The sequence below is a fragment of the Dendrobates tinctorius genome, unplaced genomic scaffold (genome assembly GCF_039654945.1).
Source record: "Dendrobates tinctorius isolate UK_male_01 unplaced genomic scaffold, ASM3965494v1 ptg000007l, whole genome shotgun sequence".
Lineage (NCBI taxonomy): Eukaryota > Metazoa > Chordata > Amphibia > Anura > Dendrobatidae > Dendrobates > Dendrobates tinctorius.
In genome coordinates, this window is record NW_027361675.1 from 62,405,315 (window position 1) to 62,425,344 (window position 20,030).

The 20,030-nt window shown below is 41.9% G+C and overlaps 1 protein-coding gene across 1 annotated transcript in view; it reads right to left on the reverse strand.

The window, feature by feature from the left end:
- CALN1 (calneuron 1) overlaps nt 1-20,030 on the reverse strand; it is a 529,437-nt gene that overhangs the window by 421,221 nt on the left and 88,186 nt on the right. The window contains exon 2 of the mRNA XM_073575115.1: nt 17,279-17,422. Coding sequence (XP_073431216.1) covers nt 17,279-17,422 — 144 coding nt within the window. The remainder of the gene's footprint in view (nt 1-17,278; nt 17,423-20,030) is intronic.

Consider the following 20,030-nt stretch of genomic DNA (forward strand, 5'->3'; position numbering starts at 1 on the left):
TGAGGATTAGAGTTGAGCGATACCGTCCGATACTTCAAAGTATCGGATCGGAATGGATCGGCCGATCTTAAAAAAAAGTATCGGTATCGCCGATTCCGATACCGGAAGTCCCATTCAAGTCTATGGGACTTCCGGTATCGGAATAAGAAAAATCCTGTTTTTCCCTTGTACAGCCTCTCTGGGGTCTGTACGGGCCTTTTGGGGGGCTGTGCCGGCCTGCCAGGGGGTCTGTGCAGGCTCCGGTGGTCTGTGCCGGCCAGCCGGGGGGCTGTGCCGGCCTGCCAGGGGGGCTGTGCAGGCTCCGGTGGGCTGTGCCGGCCTGCCGGGGGGCTGTGCCGGCCTGCCGGGGGGCTGTGCAGGCTCCGGGGGGCTGTGCCGGCCTGCCGGGGGGCTGTGCAGGCTTTGGGGGTCTGTGCAGGCATCGTCCGATGGGACTACAAGTCCCATCGGGCGATGCCTGCTACCATGACAGTGATTGACACATTAGCCAATGATGGGACAGTAGTAGTCCCATCATCCGGCTAATGTGTTGAATGTAAAAAAAAAAAAAAAAAATTACATGCTACATACATACAACATGCATACTACATACATGCTACATTCATACTACATACTACATACATGCTACATTCATACTACATATATACTACATGCAACATACATACTACATATATACTACATGCAATATACATACTACATATATACTACATGCATGCAACATGCATACTACATATATACTACATGCTACATACATACTACATATATGCTACATACATACTACATATATACTACATGCATGCTACATACATACTACATACATACTACATATATGCTACATACATACTACATATATACTACATGCATGCTACATACATACTGCATGCTACATGCATGCTACATACATACTACATACATACTACATGCTACATACATACCACATATATACTACATACATACTACATGCTACATACATACTACATATATACTACATGCATGCTACATACATACTGCATGCTACATGCATGCTACATACATACTACATACATACTACATTTCCTCATACATACCACATATATACTACATACATACTACATACAATACATTCATACAATACATACATAGACATACAGTACATATAACATAGAGTAACATACTTACCAATACTTGTCACATTGTTCCCCGAAGCCATTGTCTTTTACGGAATAAATATTAACATAACAAACCACAAAAATACTCACACACGATCCGAAGCAGTCCACGAGTGTGTCCCACGACGATCTTGGGTAGAGAACTGCAGCATCAGCTGTTGCTGCCGTTCTCTACGGGCTGCAGGAATCCAATGACGGAAGGTAGGTATCCTTCCGCACTGTATTCCTCCGCCACTTAAAAAAAAAAAAGTCCCTAGTCTCACTTTATGCCATTGCTGCGTGGGAAATTCCCACACAGCAATGGCATAACGTGAGACTAGGGACTTTTTTTTTTTTTAAGTGACGGAGGAATACAGTGCGGAAGGATACCTACCTTCTGTCATTGGATTCCTGCAGCCCGTAGAGAACTGCAGCAACAGCTGATGCTGCAGTTCTCTACCCAAGATCGTCGTGGGACACACTCATGGACTGCTTCGGATCGTGGGTGAGTATTTTTGTGGTTTGTTATGTTAATATTTATTCCGTAAAAGACAATGGCTTCGGGGAACAATGTGACAAGTATTGGTAAGTATGTTACTCTATGTTATATGTACTGTATGTCTATGTATGTATTGTATGAATGTATTGTATGTAGTATGTATGTAGTATATATGTGGTATGTATGTAGCATGTAGTATGTATGTAGTATGTATGTAGCATGCATGTAGCATGCAGTATGTATGTAGCATGCATGTAGTATATATGTAGTATGTATGTAGCATGTAGTATGTATGTAGTATGTATGTAGCATGCATGTAGCATGCAGTATGTATGTAGCATGCATGTAGTATATATGTAGTATGTATGTAGCATGTAGTATGTATGTAGCATGCATGTAGTATATATGTAGTATGTATGTAGCATGTAGTATGTATGTAGTATATATGTAGTATGTATGTGGTATGTATGTAGCATGTAGCATGCATGTAGTATGTATGTAGTATATATGTGGTATGTATGTAGCATGCAGTATGTATGTAGCATGCAGTATGTATGTAGCATGCATGTAGTATATATGTAGTATGTATGTAGCATGTAGTATGTATGTAGTATGTATGTAGTATGTATGTGGTATGTATGTAGCATGTAGCATGCATGTAGTATGTATGTAGTATATATGTGGTATGTATGTAGCATGTAGTATGTATGTAGCATGCAGTATGTATGTAGCATGCATGTAGTATATATGTAGTATGTATGTAGCATATATGTAGTATGTATGTAGCATGTAGTATGTATGTAGCATGCATGTAGTATATATGTAGTATGTATGTAGTATATATGTAGTATGTATGTAGCATGTAGTATGTATGTAGCATGCATGTAGTATATATGTAGTATGTATGTAGCATGTAGTATGTATGTAGCATGCATGTAGTATGTATGTAGTATGTATGTAGTATGTATGTAGTATATATGTAGTATGTATGTAGCATGTAGTATGTATGTAGCATGCATGTAGTATGTATGTAGTATGTATGTAGTATATATGTGTTATGTATGTAGTATGTATGTAGTATGTATGTAGTATATATGTGGTATGTATGTAGTATGTATGTAGTATGTATGTAGTATGTATGTAGCATGTAGTATGTATGTAGCATGCATGTAGTATGTATGTAGTATTTTTTTTTTTTTTTTCTTTTTTTAACATTTAACACATTAGCCGGATGATGGGACTACTACTGTCCCATCATTGGCTAATGTGTCAATCACTGTCATGGTAGCAGGCATCGCCAGATGGGACTTGTAGTCCCATCGGACGATGCTTGCACAGACCCCCGGACATCAGCACAGCCCCCCGGCAGGCCGGCACAGCCCCCCGGCAGGCCGGCACAGACCCCCACAGGGTGCACAGACCACCGGCAGGCCGGCACAGCCCCCCGGCAGGCCGGTACAGACCCCCACAGGGTGCACAGACCACCGGCAGGCCGGCACAGCCCCCCGGCAGGCCGGTACAGACCCCGGGCAGTCCACACAGCCCCCCGGCAGGCCGGCACAGCCCCCCGGCAGGCCGGCAGAGACCCCCGGAAGGCCCGAAATGACGGCGCATCATGATGCGCACACACCGCGCATCATGATGACGTCAGGCTGTCAATCAACTTTGAACTTCCGATTCCGATGCCGACTTCCGATATTGAAAAAATATCGGAAGTCGGTATCGGAATTCCGATACAGCAAGTATCGGCCGATACCCGATACTTGCGGTATCGGAATGCTCAACACTAGTGAGGATACAGTAGGAGAGGGTAGAGCAGGTCGTGCGGTGGTTCAGTAGACCGAGGATCATTGCAGACTGTAGGCTTGTCGGAACAGGTGGATCTTGAGGTTCTTCTTGAAGGTTTCCGTTGATGGTAAGAGTCTGATGTGTTGCGGCAGAGAGTTCCAGAGTATGGGGGAAGCACGGGAGAAGTCTTGTATGCGGTTGTGGGAAGAAGAGATAAGGGGGAGTAGAGAAGGAGATCTTGAGATGATTGAAGGTTGCGTGCGGGTAGGTACCTAGAGACCATGTCACAGATGTATGGCGGAGACAGGTTGTGGATGGCTTTGTATGTCATGGTTAGGGTTTTGAATTGGAGCCTCTGGGCAATAGGAAGCCAGTGAAGGGCCTGGCATAGGGGGGAGGCTGGGGAATAGCGGGGAGACAGGTGGATTAGTCAGGCAGCAGAGTGTAGGATGGACTGGAGTGGAGCCAGAGTGCTAGAGGGGAGGCCAGAGAGTAGGAGGTTGCAGTAGTCGAGGAGGGAGATGATAAGAGCATGCACTAGTGTTTTTGTGGTTTCGTGGTTGAGGAATGAGCGGATCCGGGAAATATTTTTGAGTTTGAGGCGGCAGGAGGAGGCGAGGCCTTGGATATGTGGTTTGAAATAGAGCGCAGAGTCGAGGATCACCCCAAGGCACCGAGCGTGCGGGACTGGGGAAAGAAAGCAGCCATTGACATTGATGGATAGGTCTAGTGGAGGGGTAGAGTGAGATGGGGGAAAGATGATGAATTCTGTTTTGTCCATGTTCAGTTTGAGAAAGCGAGCAGAGAAGAAGGATGATAGCAAACAGTCATTGTGGGATTTCAGTAAGTAAGGAGGCGAGGTTGGGTCCAGGATTGGGGGCCATATGCAAGCAGCATAGTGTGAGGTCATAGTATATATAGGGGTAGTATACAGGAGGAATATCATGAGGTCACTGTACTAGGGGTAAACCTACATGAGGGACAGTGTTTTGGCACAGTTTGAAGGGGTCAAGAGGGATACTGTGAGATCACAATATGGAGCGGGAACACTATGCTGGAGGGAGAGTGTGAAGTCATAATATAGAGAGGGGACAGTAAAAAGGAAACACAGTGTGAGGTCACGGCATGGAGAGGGAGGTGTATACCAGAGGGACAATATGAAGTCACAGTATGAAGAGTGAGCAGTATACAGGAGGTTGTGAGGTCAAAGTGTGAAAAAGCGGTGGCATGGGCGAAAACAGTATGGGAAGGGGGCAAAGTCATTGAAGATGTGGACAGTGTGGAGGCTATAATTCATTTGGGCAGCACGGTGGCTCAGTGGTTAGCGCTGCAGCCTTGCAGCGCTGGGGTCCTGGGGTTCGAATCCCACCAAGGACAACATCTGCAATGAGTTTGTATGTTCTCCCCGTGTTTGCGTGGGTTTCCTCCGGGCACTCCGGTTTCCTCCCACACTCCAAAGACATACTGATAGGGAATTTAGATTGTGAGCCCCATCGGGGACAGTGATGAAAATGTGTGCAAACTGTAAAGCGCTGCGGAATATGTTAGCACTATATAAAAAATAAAAAAATAAAGATTATTATAAGGGTTTTAGTGTGATGGTTATTGTTCATACAGAGGAATAGTGTGATGACTATAGTTCATGGGGGATAATGCGGTGGTTATAATTCATAAGGGGCACTGGTGGCCATAGTTTATAAAATGGCACAAACTTGGTATAATTCATAAGAATGAAAGGAGGAAATATTTATTGTAAAGAACAGTGTGGAGGCCATGTATCATAAGAGGGACAGTGTGGTTTTAATTTTTTATGCAAAGAGGAAAGTCAGGGATAATAACTTATTAAGTAGCACAACTTAAGGGCCTGTCACACTAAGCGATATCACTAGCAATATCGCTATAACTTGTGACGTTATTGCGATATTGCTAGCGATATCGCTATGTCTGATACTTACCTCCGACCGGCTCCCCCGCTGGTTATCGCTGATCGCGCGAGAACGTCCTGGACCCTTTCTCATCGTCAGCCTCCTGCTGGGCTTCCTGTGGAGAGATGAGCGACGAGCGTGGAGCCGGGCGGGAGGACGTCAGGATCGCCTAGTGTGACAGGTAAGTAGCGACCCCCGACCCCTGCGATGTCGATGGTGAGATCTGCCTGTGTGGCAGCTCACTAGCGACCACTTAGCAATGCACCAGCGATCCTGACCGCGTCATATCGCTGGTCGGGATCGCTGGTGCATCGCTAAGTGTGACACTACCTTTAAGTATAGGGTTTGTTTAGGGCATAGTATCAACTTCTTACATTATAATGACACTGGTATACAGTATTTACTGTAAGGAAATTTTGCAAGGATTTTCTGAAGAAGAGTGAAACCTGCAGACACAAGCTGTGGATTTGAAAAGCCATAATGGTGTCTAGTCCAAATGATGGTGAAAGAGATTAGAACCACTCCAAACAGAGTAGAAAAATTTGATTTGATTAAAAACGGTGTTTAATAAGTATGCAATGTTATTTATATTCATTAATTCTTTTACTTATTACTTACAGCAGAGTATATGTTTATTTTGCTTCTGCCTTGGGTTTTGTCTGTTTAATGGTCAATGTGAACATGCTCCTATTTTGCATGTATACCAACTTGCACTCCAGTTCATTTTTTTCAGTTTAGTCAGAGAAGATTTGACCTGCAACATACCAGTATCTAATTGCGCATTTACACTTGCCAATCCCAGCTTTTAAACAATTGCTGATCAGATATAGCAAACCAATTAGAAATCATTTAATAGCCTGTTATATTATTTAATAGCCAGCAAAATATTCATGAATTCATGGTGGTTCTTGAGCAGCATTCATATATTGCTGGTGGTACTAAAAGAGATCTGCAGTTTGAAATTAGACATGCAGGATCTGTATCCTGTTAATCATCTATCAGGAGCCCCCATAGCCATTAGATTGATGGCCCAACACATAGATTTGGATGTGTTTAGCTGAAGTTATTATAATGTGTATGGTGACATTAACTAGCATCTAAAGGGCCTGTTACACATAGCGATATCGCTAAAGCGTAAACGATTTTGTGACGCAAAAGCGATATCGCTAGCGATATATCGCTACATGTGACACTCACCTCTGACCGGCCTCCCCGCTGGCTATCGCTGATCGCGTGAGATTGGCCTGGTCCATTTCTTGTCATCGGCTTCCTGCTGGCGCCGACGAGCGAGCCATGGACGTGGGCAGAAGACATCACCCTCGCCGCATCTGACAGGTGAGTAATGACCGCTAAGCATCGCTAGTGAGATTTGCCTGTTTGGCAGCTCACTAGCAACTATTTAGCTATGCACCAGGGATCCTGACCGAGTCATATCGTGGTCGGGATCGCTGGTGCATCGCTAAAGGTAACGGGGCCTTAAGAGGTATGGACATTTTTAGTGTTAAAGAGATTATCTGGGACTATTTTTATGGGCCAGATAACTGCTAACTACCTGCCTGTTGTGCCCAAGGTCGATCTCTGCTGGCTCAGAGTGGTAACGAAGCACTCCTGCCAGCAATTCTGTGGCTTTCATTGATGTCACTTATGCAGAGCAGCTGCTTCTCTTTCACTCTGTTCTGTTGATGAAGTGTGATTGCTGATTTCATACCACTTAACAGCCGACTCCTGCTGCTTAACTGCAGGGAGCTGGCTGTCAATCTGCACACATTCGCAGTCATAACATGTTGACAGAGCAGCTCAGAAGAGGAAGCTGCTCTGCTGACATCAAGCAGTAGTGTCGTTGGCAGGATCAGTCAGTGATCACATTGAGCCAGAAATGGTTAGAACAACTACTTGCCTGTCAGTTCTTAGCCCCCATGTTAAAAATTTTAAATAGTCCTGAATAACCCTTTTGATTACCTGTAAGAAATGTGACCACTTACAGTGCCTAGGGCAGCATGACTACCAAATATCGCCCTAATTATATTTTCTAGACACTACTGTCTTAATTAAGTTCCCCGACCTACTGATGCCAATGACACCTCTCAATTGTCCCAAACTATATTTATACAATGTTTTGGTCTTATATTTATGCAATGTTGTGGTCTTTCACATTTCACCTAATGTTGTGTAGTGTAGAGTTGACTATTATTAATGTCAGAGTGTTGATGAAATCACACCAGAAGCTACCTTACCAATGTGCCGATCAAACAAATTACCCTTAAAACATTGCCAAGCCTAGGAGTAGTTATCAGTACAGCAGCGCATTTATAGTTAAACACATTATCTCATTTATCTCATCTATGGTGATGAACTCTTCTATTCTCTTCTTTAAACTGGAGCATCCACTTAAAAGCAGCATTTCATGTGTCAAACACTACAAAGAATTGGGTTGATAAATTAAATTTTAAAATGGCCTATTGCATCAGGTTTAACATGCGTCAACGTGAGACAGTACAAGAAATCCAGCTCTCTCTCACTGAAGTCATAAAACAAGTTGAGTGACAGATTACAGTGGCTCAGCCCCAAATGTGCCTTGCCCTTGCCTCAATCAACACATTTCATTTTATAGCAGGTTGAACTTAGGTTAATGGACTTGTATCTTTTTCACATACAATAACTATGTAACTATTGGCAGCTCAGTATGAATTATGCAGTACAAACATCAAAAGAATAGTTTTTTGCTTCTGCATTGAACTTTTTTTATGAGTCATTCTTTTCTTCATTTAGCATAGAACAAGATAATATGGTTAGGGAATTCATTATGCACTGGCATTTTCAGTAATAGATCACTAGTTAAAATGCAGTTCTAGGCTTCAATTGCAAGTGCTTGTCAAAGCTGTGGCATTTGTGAGATAAATTATAGACCACAGTCATCCATCTTTAGAATGGCGACCAAAAATCACACGGAATATTAAGATATAAAAAGCAATCAAAAAATGTTTAACACATACGAAAACACATTAGCATCGTTTGCACATTTGATTCATGTGTTACATGATACATCTACTTTTTTCCTTTTTTATAACTTGCTAAAACTTCATTTTCACAACATCTTTAGTCAGTAGGTTTAGCTAGATTACCAAACAAAAAAGTTCCAGCAACAAACATCCAAATCAGATTGTTGAATAGACGTTAAAACTTAATCTATATTGCAATGCCTTTAAAAACATACTGTTAAAATTTTAAATCCAGGGGATTATGCATTTCGAACAAAAATGTTCTTAGTCATAGAATGGTTTTTAAAGGAATGGTTTTTAAAGGTTACAATCACTTTGCTGAGTGATTGTAACCTATAATAGTCTGTAAAAAGATAATCATGTAAAAAAACACTGTAGTGTATAAATTAGTTTGTGACTATATACTGTACATTTGCATATATCCAAGCCATGTATCCAGTGTAAACATGAGAAGATTTTCCTGATACATTTGGGTGTACTCATCAAACTTGGTGTGAACATAGCTAAGTGACATGAATGTCTGTCAGGAGTAGAGGTGACCAAATTTTTTCAGAAAACGGCAGGGGGTGGTGGTCATGGGTGAGTTCACTAAGCAACAGTCAGTGAGCACTGCTATACAATAGGTTATCTCTGTCAGATTCCCCTCAGCTGCTGCCATGTCGACTCTGCATTCATGAGCTCCACAAATTAATTCAGAGATGAGGTCTTTTTCCAACAGCTTAACTTTACTAGACAGCAGCATATTTATCACATAAGCAGCACAAGTTAAACACAGAGACATCTCCTTATCTTTCCCTGTCATCCGGACAGACTTTATCTTCTGCATCAGCTTCCCTTTCCCGGCAAGCTCAATTATATCCCTGGACAATCCATGTCCCACCTGTTTCCTTGGACAATCTCTGTCAAACTCGTGCTCCACCAGCTTCCTGCCATTTCCTTGGTCTGGCTGCGAGTTATAGAGTAACGGGCTCGCCAACTCAGCTGCCACTAGCTTCGGATCCTTCCTTGGAATGGTTCTGTATAAGCTGGTGACCACCTGCATAATTCTCAGCCTGGGGACTCTTCAGCTTTATCCCCACAGCCTGTAATACTCTGCTCACACATCCTGCCCTTGGGCAAGCTGCCCGGGCGTCTGTCTCTAATCAGGAAGTGCCTTTCCTATACCTCCCTGCTGTGTGCTTCTCTGCTGTGTGACTCCTCCCATCTGCTTAACCCCTATGCTGTCTGTATCTAACACTCTCTAACCTATTCTCTACCTCTAATATGCCCCCTCTATTCTAATCCCCTTATGGTCCATCCAATGGAGCACATGCTCTTTCTGGCTCTCATCTACTAAACTTAGATGAGTGCGACGCACAAGCTCGCTGTCTTAGGGTAACCCTGGATTCTGATCTCTTCTTTAATACATATATCTATGCCCTTTCCACTTCCTGCCGACTACAACTCAAAAATATTTCCCAGATCCACACATTACTTAATCAAGAATCTGCAAAAACATTAGTCCATGCACTTATCCCACCTCGACTACTGCAACCTCCTGCTTTGTGGCATCCCTTCTAACAGTCTTGCACCCCTCCAATCTATCCTAAACTCTGCTGCTTGTCTAATCCACCTATTCCTCGGCTTCTTCTCTCTGTTAATCACTTCACTGTCTCCCCATTACCCAGAGACTCCAGTTCAAATCCCTATCCATGGCATACAAAGCCAATCTGTATCCTCCATACATCTTTGACCTAGTGTCCTGGTGCTTATCTACACACAACCTCTGATTCTCACAAGATCTCCTTCTAAAATCACCTCTTATCTCCTCTTCCCACAACTGCATACAAGATTTCTCCCGTGCATCCCCTATACTCTGGAACTCTCTACCCCAACATATCATACTCTTGCCTTCCATTGAAACCTTCAAAAGGAACCTGAAGAATCACCTCTTCTGACAAGCCTACAACCTACAGCAACCATTGTTGTATCATACCGCTTCACAATCAGCTCTACCATCAGCTACTGTATCCTCGCCTATCCCTTGTAGACTGTGAGCCCTTTCGGGCAGGGTCCTTTCTACTCCTCCTGTACCAGTCGGTGACTTGTATTGTTTAAGATTATTGTACTTGTTTTTATAATGTATACCCCTTTTCACATGTAAAGTGCCATGGAATATATGGCGCTATAACAACAATAAGGCCGGAGTCACACTAGCGAAGAATACGGACTAGTGCTATGTGATAAAGCATCGCATAGCACTCGGACCACTGTTAATCTATGGGGCAGCTCCCATGACCATTTTTTTGTCTCGGTCGTATTATACGTGCGAGTGAAATCGCAGCATGCTGCAATTTGCTGCGTATATCGGCTGATACTCGCCAATGAAAGTCTATGGGTGCGAGAAAAAAATTGCACAGCACTCGCACCATGCGAGTGCTGTCCGATTTTACACACCAGTGTCCTTTGAAAAGCTGACAATTTATGTGCAGCTACTTTAAAATCACACTGACAGTTTATAAAACAATAGATTGTATATATCTATTCTTAGACTACATATATATATACACATGTCAGTGACATATATTATTATTATTATTATACATTTATATAGCGCCATTCCATGGCGCTTTACATATATACAGTATATGTACTAGCTGAAGAGCCTGGTGCTGTGCGGGCATAGTAACTAACTATGGTTAGTTATAGCAAATTATAATGATTATATCTATATATATATATATATATATATATATAAAGTTGAGTATAGAGCCCCACCCACTCCGCATAGCCACATTCACTATAATATCCCACATCATCTCGTCAGCCAGAGCTGCCGGACTACTACCCCTAATATCCCACAACATCCCATCAGCCAGTGCCACCAGACTACTACCCCTAATATCCCACATCATCCCGTCAAAGCTACCAGACTACTACCCCTAATATCCCACATCATCCCGTCAGCCAGAGCCACTGGACAATTACCACTAATATCCCACATCATCCTGTCACAGCCGCCGGACTACTACCCCTAATATCCCGCATCATCCCGTCAGCCAGAGCCACCGGACAACTGCCACTAATATCCCACATCATCCCATCACAGTCGCCGGACTACTACCCATAATATCCCACATCATCCCATCTGCCAGAACCACCGGACTACTACCCCTAATATCCCACATCATCCCATCAGCCAGAGCCACCGGACAACTCCCCCTAATATCCCACATCATCCCATCAGCCAGAGCCACTGGACTACTACCCCTAATATCCCACATCATCCCATCAGTCTGGTGTCAGAACCAGAGCGCAGAGTGGAACGGTCCTAACTTCCATACCGGGGATCCCTTAAGAGAGGCCTAGGGAAAGTACCAAAGTGCAGAGTGGATTTGCCCTCACTTTCATACCGGGGATCCCTTTAAGAGGGGCCTTGGGTCAGAACCAGAGCGCTGAGTGGATTTGCACCAACTTCCATACCGGGGATCCCTTTAAGAGAGCCTCAGATCAGAACCAGAGTGCTGAGTGGATTTGCCCTTAATTTCTTACCAATGATCCCTTTAATAGAACTCTGGAGTCAGAATCAGAGCGCTGAGGGATTTGCCCTATCTTCCATACAGGATATCCCTTTAAGAGAGCCTGGGTTCAGTACCAGAGCATTTGAAGGCAATTGCCCTGACTTCCATACCGGGGATCCCTTTAAGAGAGGCTTGGGGTCAGTACCAAAGCTCTGGATGGATTTGCCCTGACTTCCATACCGGAGATTCCTTTAAGAAAGCCCTGGGGTCAGTACCAAAGCGCAGTGTGGATTTGCCCTAACTTCCATACCAATGATCCCTTTAAGAGACCCTGGGGTCTCTCTCTCTCCCCTTTTCCAGAGTTCTGTTCCTTTAAATTTCATACACTGGCTGCTGCGACAGATCCGTCCAAAAACCAGATCCGATGCATCAGTTTTTGCAAACCTGCAACGGATCCGTTTTTTCACACTATGACAGTTTGGTATGGTGAATGTGTGATGGGTATATAGGCACAGGAGGGGGGATTCATTTTTGTCATGTGCTCGCTGCTCCTTTTTGGGGAGGCAAACAATGGCTGGGAGCTTATGTTCCCAGGGATGCTAGATTTCTCCCACCATGTCAGTGTCTGCTGAGGTGTTGTCAAGTGGGAAAACTTGCTCATAGCAACCAATAGCAGCTCAGCTTCTTTTAACCAGCTCTGGTGAAATGAGAGATGCTTAGTGATTGGTTGCAAGGAAAACTGTTGCTCATAGCAACCAATCACAGTTACGCTTCTTTTGAACAGCTCTGGTGAAATGAAAGATGTTTCGTAATTGGATGGTGATACACACATACATACATCCAGTTTTATATACAGTACAGTATATAGATTTATATTACATAGATAGAAGAAAAGCCAGCAATTCATGTGTGGTGTACAGTAGAATCACATTGACAAGTTAGAAAAGAATACTGTAGATATATATGCATAGAATACATTTATACCACTCTGGCAAAAAATAAGAGACCACTTCCATATGTTCAGTTTGTCTGATTTTTCTCTTTATAGGTATATTTTTGAGCAAAATGTAAATTTAAATTGTTCTTTTAGTCTACAAATTTCTGACAACATGTCTCAGAATATCCAAGCAATAAATTTTGTTTTTTTTCTGAAAAGAGAAATGGTCAAACTTAAAAAAAACAGTGCTTTCAGACCTCAAATAATGCAAAGGAAACAAGTTCATAATCATTTAGAGACAGCAATACTAATGTTTTAACTCAGGAAGAATTCAGAAATCATTTTTTTGTGAAATAACCATGGTTTTTAAAAACAGCTTTCATGCGTCTTGGCATGCTTTCCACCAGTCTTTCACACTGCTTCTGGTGCAAACATTTAAGCAGTTCTTCTTTGTTTGATGGCTTGTGACTATCCATCATCCTCTTGAGGTTTCAGAGGTTTTCAATGGGGTTCAGGTCTGGAGATTGGGCTGCCCATGACAGGGTTTTGATGTGGTGGTCTCTTAATTTTTGCCAGAGCTGTATATACTGTATATAGATGTCAGTGACACACATTATGTATATATATATATATATATATATATATATATATATATATATATATATATATATATATATTATACATATATACTAGCTGAAGAGCCTGACGGTGCCCGGCCATAGTACCTACTAACTGTGATTAGTTATAACAAATTATAATGATTATATTGCACATAAAAACATTTCACATCATATATTCAACACTACAGATTTGCAACACAAATTAACTAAACGATTACCCAAGTATTGATAGTATTTTATTTTCAACTCATTCAAGAGCCTTATGATAAACAACATTTTTGTTTTTTTCTTACGGTGCAAAGATGAACAGATTTTTGGCAATTCCAACTCTTGAACAGGTCACGTAAAGTTGACCATGAGAAAAGCATGGAGATTGCTAATCAATCCATACTACTTCCAAGGACTGTCCCTGAGCATTGATAATGGACATTGGAAATGCCAGTTGAACTGGAAACTGGAGTCGTTTAAAATCAAAACGCAAATCAGATGGAATGAGTGGAATTCTTGGAATGAAAATGTCCTCTCCTTTGGCACATCCTGTTGCTGACCTGTGTATCTAATCCGATCCTGTGTGGTACTGTCTTCTGAGCTGTGTATCTAATCCTATCCTGTGTGATACCGTCTGCTGAGTTGTGTATCTAATCCTATCCTGTGTGATACTGTCTGCTGAGCTGTGCATCTAATACTATCCTGTGTGATACTGTCTGCTGAGCTGTGTGTCTAATCCTATCCTGTGTGATACTGTCTGTTGAGCCATGTATCTAATCCTATCCTGTGTGATACTGTGTCCTGAGCTGTGTATCTAATCCTATCCTTGTGATACTGACTGCTGAACTGTGTATCTAATCCTATCCTGTGTGATACTGTCTGCTTAGCCGTGTGTCTAATCCTATCCTGTGTGATACTAACTGCTGAACCGTGTATCTAATCCTCTCCTGTGTGATACAGACTGCTGACCTGTGTATCTAATCCTATCCTGTGTGATACTGTCTGCTGAGCAGTAAATCCATATAGACTATATATACATGTCAGAGACAAATACAACTAGTATAGTGCGTTTGCAAAATTCTGGACATGTATTTAATTAATAAAAACTTATTTCATGGAAAAAAATGGGTTGGGGTCTCCCCTGAGGGCTGATGTTAATAGACAAAGAAGGGACCATGGATAGTGCCCCCCCCCCGGCTAAAAACACCAGCTCTCAACCATCCCAGAAAAGGTGCATCTCTAAGATGCGCCAGTTCTGGCACATAGCCTTGCTCTTTCTAATGCTCTGTAGCTGTGGCATATGGGGTAATAGTTGGGGGGTTGATGTCACCTTTCAGGTGACATCACGCCCTGAGGTTAGTAATGGAGAGACATCAATAAGATGCTCCTATTACTAACCCTATAGTCAAATTGTAAAGAAACCATAGTCACCCATTAAAAAAATCTTTTATTTGAAATAAAGACACAGACACCTTTATTATTCTTAATTAAACCATACTTACAAACACACCTAATCCATACGAAGCCCTCGTTCTTCTGTAATAAATCTAAAATAAAAAAGCAACAATATACCATACCTGTCCGTCGTTGTGTCCCATGACTTAATCCATATCTGGGGGATATACATTTTTCAACCTGGACGGTGCTAACATGCAACCGTCTAAGAGCCGGTCTGAACTGCTGTGATCTCAGGACCATGGGGAAATGCCAGTGATGGCAGTTCATGCTCAGTGTCTTCATTGCAGATCATCGTGAGAATATAGACTTTAGTCTAGGAGAGAATTCACATTAGGTTCCCAAATGAAATGTAGACTGTCTAGACTGTCTAAGAGAGGATTGGCGTTAGCTCCCGGCAAATGTGAATTGCCTTAACGTGCACATGGCACATGAATTGGCCAATTTATGCACTAACAATTCTCAGTTTTTCATATTTCTAGTGCAGTAATGCAATTCAATTTTCATATTTCATATTTGCATGTTACAGCGCTACAGAGAGCTACCTTTTCTATATATATCTATATATATATATATATATAGATATATATATCTAATCATGAGGATGATGGATAGTCACAAGCCATCAATCAAAGAAGACCTGCTTAAATTTTTGTGCCAGAAGCAGTGTGATAGACTGGTGGCATGCATGCCAAGACGCATGAAAGCTGTGATTAAAAATCATGGTTATTCCACAAAATATTGATTTCTGAACTCTTCCTGAGTTAAAACAATAGTATTGTTGTTTCTAAATGATTATGAACTTGCTTTCTTTGCATTATTTGAGGTCTGAAAGCACTGGGTTGTTTTATTTTTTAATTTTGACCATTTCTCCTTTTCAGAAAAAGAAACAAAATTTATTGCTTGGAAATGTGGAGACATGTTGTCAGAAGTTTGTAGACTAAAAGAACAATTTACATTTTACTCAAAAATATGCCTATAAAGAGAAACATCAGATAAAGTGGTCTCTTAATTTTTGCCAGAGCTGTATGTGTGTCACTGAAATTTATAAATATGTGTGTGTTTGTTTTGAAGAATGTTTTGTTTTAAAACGATGTGTCAATGACAGTGAACTGCTGTATGTAAATACATATAATCGCGTTGCATACGGATTCCTTACAGATGTCATACGGATACTAGATGTGGGGAAATCGCATCATCGCATTGCAAACGGTTTACATACGGATCACTATACGGAGAACACTCTCGAAATTCTTGGCCGTCAAAATCGGACTGATTTTTTATACTTTGAGTGTGACTAATAATAATAATAATAAGAAGAAGAAAGGGTGTTGAGTAGCCTATCCAGTAACAGAAGCTGTCAAAATGATGCGCAATTATACTATTTCTACTCTGGGGAAATTGATGCCACTTTACACTTTAATGGTGTGTGGTAATAATTTTTTTTAAATGTTTGTACTCCAAGTTGAGTCTCCTTCATGTGTGTGACTTATAGCAGTAGGGCTCCCAGATCGGTAGGCCTGCACTTACTTTCATTCAACTACCTGGTTACTATTCTTAAATTTTTCTAACATTAGTGTTTTACCAAGCTGATATTTGTGCCACTTGAGTGTGGCTGAGCAAAAACCCAATTCAGGCTGTTGCATGAGGTATTGGGGTTCCAGGAAAAGCAGGCTTACACCATTCCCTTACCCACCTCACCTTAATTTAAATTCCATTCATTCAATGCTGTAAATGCTGGCCCAGACGCCGATATCTCATGCATGGCTGACTGCTGTGGTGCCATTATCAAATTTTTACTGTAGGTCAATTGATGCCACTTTTCCTGGGGTCTGCCCCTATTTTTTGAAAATGTTTGGACTCCAAGTTGAGTCTCCTTCATGTGTGTTGCTTGAATTTGGCAGGGCTCTAGGAGCACCAGGCCTACACCTGTCCCTCATCCACTTGTTAGTAATCAATGTTTAAGCTTAAAAAGCTGATTCAACCCTGTCCCAGGCCCTGTCCTATGTATCCATGCTGCACAACTATACTATTTGTTCTCTGGGTCAATAAATGCCACTTTTCCTGGTCTGCCAGTAATTTGAGCTGTTTTCTCAGGTATTTGCCCATCCTAAGGTGTTGTCTATGCATTTGGTTTTGCCTCCCATTGAATTCAATGGGGTTCGGATATGCTCACCGAACCATTCGGCGAACATTGGGACGTTTGCCGAACCGAACCTTAAAAAGGTTCGCTCAGCTCTAGTCAGGAGTTTGAAACTATACCATCACTATAAAGTAAAAACAACAATGTATTAATGTAAATGCTTAAAATAGCTTCAACGTCAGTAATTATGTACTGTGATAAAACAATATGTATTCAATTCAATCATTCAACATTACACAGTAATTTTTCAATTTATAAGCTTGTATGTCAAAATGTTTATTGATTGCTATTGCTTACCATCCATATCGAGGCGTTGCATAATGATAGCCAACTCGACTTCACTGGGCATGTACCCCAACGATCGCATTGCCATACCAAGTTCTTGTTTTGAAATAAAACCATTCCCATCTCGATCCAGTATTCGAAAGGCTTCACGTATTTCTGTGGTAAAAGAGATTGAAGCTGTTGACAATATAGTCATTTGTACTTTGCTTATTAATAGGTGCAATATGGACCTTTTCACTGCCAGCATCAATAGCCCAAAAGAGTAGAATGGGGAAAAGCATGAGTTTGGAAGCCATTTACATGCATTTTTTTAACAGGAAAGAAATAAAATCCCCTAATTAAAGTAATTTGCAAAGTTGTATAAATTTGTATGCTGGACAAAATGATTTAAAAAAAAAAGAAAGTTTAATAGCTATTTAATCCTGTCACTTGCTCAAAAAATTGAATAACCCTTTTTTACATAGCGCAAACATATTCCGCAGAGCTTTACAAGTCAGTGTTTCATATAATACAGTCATCAGTTACAAAGTTAATAATAATCAATAATTAAAGCAAAAATAATGATGACTCTGCTCGTAAGAGCTTACAATCTACAGTACATTGAGGTGACAAAAAGCACAGGTGCTTAATAAGAGAGATAATATCAAAAATCTGAGCGTGAAATCCAAGCATAGATTGGGTCTAAATAGGTGCTTACCTAGAGTCGCCAACTCATATACAATCAAACAAATAAAGCAGCACTCTGTAGTGCTATAGCATGCAAACATGAAATATGAAAATTAAATTGCATTACTGCACTAGAAATATGAAAAATTGAGAATGCTTAGCACATAAATTGACAAATCCATGTGTTCCTGGCAACCATGTTAAGGCGATTCTCTTTGCCAGTACCTAATGCCAATCCTCTCTTAGACAGTCTACATTTCTCTGGGAACCTAATGTGAATCCTCTCCTCTGGAGTCTATATCTCTATGAAGGGGTATGATCGTGTTGCAATTAAAAACACCTGAGGATAAGGGGCAGAGTGCTCAGTCAGTGCCTGCGCTACACTAGCATGTCACTGACAAAATCACCATCATTGAAGAACCAGTCACACAGCTCAAGCGTTATGGACAGCTATACAGGCCTATTTTGTGCAATTGCTGTCTCCACTGAACCTGGAAGTAGTGAAGGCTGTATGCAATAACTGTGTGAACTTGGTGGCAGACCTACGCTGTGACAACTTCACATACGTGATTTGCATGGCTCATGTCCTCAACTTCATGGTACAGAAATTTCTACACCACTATCCCAGCCTGGATGCACTGCTGCAGAAAGCACAGCCAATATGTGCTCACTTCTGGCATCGACACCACTCGTGTCATCAACATACATCACTACAGAGGTCTTTCAGGCTACCGGTTAACAGGTTGCTATGTGCTGTGCCGACACGGTGGAATTCCACCCTGCACATGTTGCAGTGACTGTGGCAGCAGTGATGACCCCTGGTAAAGTATGACATTTTGCATAGTCTGGCACAATGCAGTACTAACGTGTAACAAATCACGCTTGCATAGTGGGCACAGATGAAGGACCTCTGCACCTTTTGCACAGTTTCAAAATGGCTACTAAGATGGTTAGCACTAACGTTGCCATCATCATCATTACTATTCTGATCATCTACATGCTGGAGCATACTTTGAAAAGTGCAGGAGGAGGTTTTGGTCACAGAGGAAGAGGAGGAAGCAGAGGAGGATGCGGAAGTGATAACAATATCTCTAAGTTTTTGTCTGTCGTTGCACAGTTGGGTGTCGTGGAAGAGTGGATTATAGTGATCAAGGGGGCTCAAGGAACCAGACAAACAGTAAAGGTGCAGGAGCTGAGGAACAAATGGAGGAGGAGGAATAGGAGATGGCACACAACAGTGAGGAGATTAAGAGGATAATGATCCCCTCTCTAGTGTCTGTGGTTGGCGGTAGATGATGGAGGAAGCAAGCTTAAGTTTTTCCCCGACACCATGGAAGCGCCTGACACATGAGCGCTTTCTTGCTGCACTATGTGCAACATGAGTGTTTGACTTATTTCTAGGAATACAAATAGTGCCGATTACTGAATTCCCATTCTGTTAGATCCACAATACAAGAGTACATTTTGCCAGATGCTTCACCCCCTCGAAAGGGATGAGGGCACGCTGAGTATCGAAACACGCTTGTAGAAAATCTTAAGAGTGATTTATCCCGTTATTATTAGTAGTAGATTGAAAATGATGAAGTTCAAGCTCTTAGCTTTGCCATGTGAAGGAGGAAACAATCTTTAACGTGACCACAATTACTCAAACAAGGACTGGCTGCTGTGTTGGCAGAGGGTGGAGTAGGGTGAACACTACAAACTGCTGGACTATAAGTGAGGTACAGGTGGGGATGTTATGGTGGATTGATAAAGATGCAATGTGCTAGGTGGCTGAGCTTGGTCAAGAATGGCAATCATGTCACCTTCTGTAACAGCTGACGGGCTCTCACTCACCACACCTGTAGCAGGTAAACAATTGGAGGTTCTGCGAACTGAGAACTGTGGGAAAACACTTGCCACGGAGGAGAAATAAGCAGCAGATGTGGTTAATGGGGAGGTTGGTGGTTGGTAAGGCCCACTAGTCCGCATTTTAGGGTAGTGAGATTCCCAGAATAACGCATGTTGATCGCGCATGTTCCGGTTCATGCAAATAATAGACAAATTATTGTAATTTTTGCCTCTTCTCAGTCATTTATTACAAAGTTGGCAGCTAACA